The sequence below is a fragment of the Triticum dicoccoides genome, chromosome 5A, assembly GCF_002162155.2.
Source record: "Triticum dicoccoides isolate Atlit2015 ecotype Zavitan chromosome 5A, WEW_v2.0, whole genome shotgun sequence".
Lineage (NCBI taxonomy): Eukaryota > Viridiplantae > Streptophyta > Magnoliopsida > Poales > Poaceae > Triticum > Triticum dicoccoides.
This window is the reverse complement of record NC_041388.1, coordinates 432,258,792-432,264,368: the sequence shown is the minus strand read 5'-3', so window position 1 is coordinate 432,264,368 and position 5,577 is coordinate 432,258,792. Positions and strand designations below refer to the sequence as shown.

Below are 5,577 nucleotides of genomic sequence, written 5' to 3'. Positions count from 1 at the left end.
CTGGTGACAAGGAGGAGGATCCCAATGCCTTCACTCCAGTGCCTCTGTGGCTGGTGGCAAGGAGGGGGGTTCTGGTGTGCCTACCGCTTCGGTGGCTGGTGACAGGGAGGAGGATCCCAATGCCTTCACTCCAGTGCCTCTGTTGCTGGTGGCAAGGAGGGGGGTTCTGGTGCCTCCTTTGCTTCGGTTAGCATATTAGGTTAGGGTTTTTTAGTCCTCGCAGGTGCGGCGCTGTGGATGACGACGCTTCTTTGAGTTTGTCTTCTGGGCTCCGATCCTTCTTGAGTTCGTCTGTTTGGACATAGTCGACGCGTAGATTTTGCCATCTCCTTGGGAGGATGAGGTTAGGGTTTCTCGCATGTGATGAGATCTTAGATCTATGAAGGGTTCAATGGCGACGACTGCCATTGACAAGCTAAGCCGGCTCTGGTATGGGAGCGACGACAACGGCACATTTTTGGTCACAATAGTGGTCCTTTTGGGGTCTCAAATTTTGGTATAATTTTTATTATGACTAAGATGCTTTGTACTTGCAGTGAACTCCTACAGGAAAACACAATTTACAGTTAGACAACTAATTAAATTAAACAAGAAGATAAGCGCCTATGCAGAGTCGTTGAATCATTTTTATTATGCAATAAGCACCACAATCTGATCTAAGCACCTACGCATTAGGAGGGGCCTTACGCTGCCGGCTGACAAAAGAATACAAGGAGTAGAATACTGACGGCTCACGCCAGAATACAAGGCAGAATACTGACGAGGATGATGGAGAAATGGAGCACACAGAAACATGCCCTCGTTTTCAATCTGTAATCAACCATCCTGAAAGTGGTTGACGAATAGTACCATGCGCAACCATGCATCCCAAATTAGCGAAGGAGCAGCAAACACAAATGCTTCCACTCATCATCGGCCAGACAGCAATCGCACCGGCGCGTCCCTCCTAATCTAACCGTTCGGCACAGGCAGAGGTGGGGGATTCGAAAACTGGGAAAGGATCAGAACCCCCACACAACATTATTCCACCACAGCAACGCCTAGCACTGTCTGTTTGTTCAGTAACTCATCATCCTCGGCCCAGTCGCCTAATGGCTGTTTCGTCGTCGTCGGCTAGTCGAGGTGCTTGTCCTTCTCGGCCAGGAGGATGTCCTTCCACGCCTCGTAGAACATCCAGGTGATGCCCGAATTCGGCATCACCTTGAGGCAGCTCGCCCCCCACCCGCGGTAGATCCCCAGGAGGCCCTCCTCCCGGATCACTTCTGACAGGGCCGCCACCATGTTGGGCGGGCACTTCCCCTGCAGGGCGCCTACCATGAGCCGCTTCCTCGCCACCTCCAGGGGGAAGCTGATCGTGCTCGCCGTCAGACCTGCATGCAGAAACGACGAGGAAAATGTGATGCCTGTTTACTACCCTCGAGTTCCAAGTAGTTGTTTGGGCAGCAACTGAAATTCCGCTTCTTATGTAGATTCATAGTGAATTTTAAGATATTTCAATTGGTAACCGAATGAAGCTAGTTGCAGGCAGTGCTGAATCCTTTACCTGTCAGAGCTCCGATAATTAGTAGCTCAGGACGGCTCAAGGATTTCTTCTTATGTAGGCGGCAGTATGAGGTCTTGATTGTGTCGTACATAAAGTAGTAGCATGTGCTGTAAGGAAGCATGCCAATTAGTGTCGGGCAGAGGCCAGAATAGAGACCTCTGATACCTTCAGTTCGATATATCTTGCTGAAGGCAATGCTAATGCTAGGATAAGTCACTCGATCCACTGTCAGGCGATCCTGCCATAGAACATAAACAATATGATACACAAGTAGAGTGTGATGGAACAACTGAATATGACATAAGTAGAATGTGATGGAACAACTGAATATATGGCTGGAAAAATAGTTTTAAGTTTTCGCTTCAACATTGAATCAGTTCAGCAATTACCTTAATTACTTCAAGAGGATGGCACATCAATGTACCAGCAATTCCAGCAGCCGCACCAGCAATAGCAACTGGAGATAACAAGTGGAGTGGAATATCGATTTTCATATTACCAAGCTGTATCTTTGGGCATCCATCCTCTTTCCATTTCTCTTGTGCTGACTTCATGCCCCTTTTGACATACTCAAATGTTCCAAGCTCAATTGCTTGAGTGGGAATAATGCGGATCATGTTGATTGTATTGCCCACCCAAAGCCCTCTCCACCCATTATGTTCCATGATCTCCACAAAACTGCCAGCGATATGTCTGGATCCTACGCCTACAACCATTCTTGTCCTGAAATAAATGAATACCATGATATTATGCGACCATTCCTTCATTTTGATCTATACATAACATTATATGACTATAGAACTCCATTAAGATATGTGAGCAAATTAGCATTCAACTTCAGCATATAATGTCATACTCATATTTCAACTCTCAACTTTCAACACCCAAAAACTCAGCTGAAATAAATTTTCACAAATATCTCAGAAAGGCAGGCATAGGATACTACCAAGAATACCGCATCTATAACATTTAGAGACTAATTTGGATATGCACTGCATAAAGTAACATGTTTATACATGAGAATGTGATTATTATGTTCTTGCAAGTAGAAGGTCTACACTTTTAGATTAAATGGAGGCTGAGAGTTAGAGTAATACAGTGAGAAATTGTGTAGAAAAACATAAGTTTGAAGTCCAATAGCCAACTCAGCAGCCTTGTAGTTTTGTAGCATATCAGTAAGACGGTGTCCTGGAACTTAACTTGTCTGCAAAGGTTGTTTTGAGTTTAGAGATTTAGTACTCAGTTTCCAGTCAACTTTCTCAAACTGGTTACTGGATCAACTATAGTTCACGAGACCCAAGTTCTTTAGTGAAGAACTTGAAAAGAAAGAGAACACACGAGTGTAAAAGAAATATCATGCTAAGGCCAGTTAGCTGGAGCACTGATTTCTGGCATCACATCTGAACTCCCAAGTGTGTGCATCAGCCCCAGATCAGAAAGTAAGCTAAAAACCAAGCTTACACCATCAAGGATCAGCACGTTAGGTGTAAAAATCACACCGGAGTACCAGACTTCATGATGAGTAAATAAATGAAACTGCGCGAGTAAAGACGGTAAGATGGTTACCTGATAGTCTCAAGGGGAGCAAGAACAGCTTTGGACATAGCACCAGCTAACGCCCCACTGGCAAATTCTCTAATCTCTCTACTTCTAAAAAATGTCTGCAGTGGATTGGAAAAAAGAACATGTCAAGACAATCACTCACAAATCCATGTCCAGTTACACATTTCAGTTTGGTAGTTGGAACAACTAATTGCAAATATTACATGTGCACACCTCCAGATACATAAATTTATACCACGGAAAATTACAAGTGCCGAAGGGTAAATGTTGTTCCATATGTTTGCCTTTGTTCAAACCCAGAGAATATTCCTAACACAACCAAAAATCTTTTCTCAAGTTACCTAAGCGTATAAAACTAGTTGACTCATTCTAGTGTTAAAATAAAATGGCAATTTGAAATGATAGTGCGCGAGGCTTTCATATTCTCTTCCGCCTTTTGAACCTAGCTCATTCTTTCCTCTTGCAGATTCTCATTCTCCACAGCAAAAGGTGTAAGAAGGGGCAAATGGTCTCAGCTTTTAAGTTCTGAATATTATTTCCCAATTGTAGCCTATCCCGGGCCTACAAATTAGTACCAAAAGTCATGCAGTAATTTGTATTGATACTTACTCCATTCGGACGACAGCCGACAGGATTCATGCGCATTGATTGGTCTAATAAGCATGGTCCTAACAATAGTAACACGCATCCACAGAAAAGGAACGAAAAGGCGCAAAGAAAAGTAAGCTAAAAAAAGGTTTTGTTCATGCACGAGTCAAACGAAAAGATGAATAATGACAAATACTGAGATTAGACATGTTTCCTGGGTGCACTGGTGGGATAGGAAACAAACAACTCTGAAACGAATCTGCAAATTGTATTAAACGGAGAAGCAGATTCAGCAGCTACTTTGGACGTCAGGGCAGAATATCCCCCTGTAAAATATCCTCAGCAGATATTTTCGCACAGTTCATGCGCTCCGCTCTGCGCCAAACAGGTCAGAATTCAAACAAGATTTGGTATCGCTGCGTCTACGGCCCTAACTAAACCGAAGCAAGCGAGCGCATCCGTCCAGTGGGGGGGAACCATTCGCCATCCGCCCGTTTAAGCAGATGGGAACATCCAGCAGGCTACGAACAGCAGCGGCAGCCTAATAGACTCTCGGATGGGAGGGGCATGCTTACCCTGAAGGCCTCCCCGACGTCCGGCAGCCCGGCGCCGATGACCTTGGCGGCGTCGAGGCCGTCGTCCTTGGGCAGCGCCATGACGAGGAGCTCCTTGTATCCGCCGCCGCTGGAGGCGGCCCCCTTGGCCCCGACCCCCACCCCGACCCCGGCGCCGGCGAAGCCGACGCTGGCGAGGGACAGGTTCCCGGCGCCGCCGCTCCCGCTGGGCGCGTCCTGGAAGCCCATGGCGATGGCGGCGCGTCCGGAAGCGAGGGGGGGTGGGAGGTCGATAATATCCCGGAGGGGAGGGGGGCGGCCGCAAAAAGGTGTCCGCTCGGCGCTCGCGGGGCCCGGGGGCGCGGCGCGGTGTCTGAAATATGGGGGCGCGCGCCCCGCGTCAGTTTTCGTTCTCGGTTGTGTCTTCGGGGTCTTCGTCGGCACCGAGCAGAAAGTGGCGGCTAGGAGGCAGGCAGGCAGGAGGGAATCGGGCTCCAGCGATAGGGACGTAGGGTTTGGGGATGGCCATTGGTTTGCTTGCTGGGCCGCCAAAAAGGAGAGGACTGCTGGAGGAACCCAGGCCCTCTTTAAACTGTATACTCCTATATATTTTCTCAAAAAATAAATCAAACTGTGTATATAGGTTTCTTGGGAGAAATAATCTAAGGACTGCCTTTTTTTAGGGAAAAATTCTAAGGATTGCCTTTTTTGTTCTGAAAATTACTCAAAGGTTTTTTTTCAAAAGGGAAACTTTCATCAATCAAGCAGAGCCATTAGGCCAACTCCACCGCACGACCCTAAATCTATACCCATTTTATCCGGATTTTGTCCGTATGGGGTAGAAATAAGGAGAACAAACGGCGGACAGAGGCCGCACAAACTCGCTGCTCGCAGTGCTACTACCCCATTTTCACCCCATACGTTGTGGTCGTGGGTGCACATGGTGGGCCAGGTACAGAAAAGGAGAGAGTGACATGTGGGGTCGAGACGGACACAGGCGGACGACGAGGACGCAAAGGCGTCCGCTTTCTGTCCGCTTTGGCCCCAAACCTAGAGCAACTTTGGTCTGGAAATGGGGTAAAAGCGGACATGGGCCGGACAAAACGTCCGTATGCTCTCATGCGTTGGATCGTTTGATTTGTCCGTTTTACCTCAAACGGACACAAACAGATCATTTGGGGTAGAAATGGATCACACGGTGGAGTTGGCCTTACAATCCTACCGACACAAAAGGTCAATCTCATCGGGCACACAATGCAACCAAACCGCAGTTTTAGGCGAAGAGCGTTGTAATAACTAGGCTAGGATATGAGGAACTTTATTTTGCTC

At 47.2% G+C, this 5,577-nt stretch overlaps 1 protein-coding gene across 1 annotated transcript; it reads right to left on the bottom strand.

The window, feature by feature from the left end:
* Positions 1–652: 652 nt before the first annotated feature.
* LOC119302111 (probable mitochondrial adenine nucleotide transporter BTL1) lies at positions 653–4,798 on the bottom strand. Its single transcript, XM_037579132.1, has 5 exons — positions 4,270–4,798; positions 3,110–3,204; positions 1,933–2,266; positions 1,544–1,781; positions 653–1,370 (listed from the first exon to the last, which is right to left on the bottom strand). The coding sequence occupies exons 1-5, from the start codon at positions 4,495–4,497 to the stop codon at positions 1,114–1,116; spliced, it is 1,152 nt and encodes a 383-aa protein (XP_037435029.1). The 5' UTR covers positions 4,498–4,798; the 3' UTR covers positions 653–1,113.
* Between the last annotated feature and the right edge of the window lie 779 nt (positions 4,799–5,577).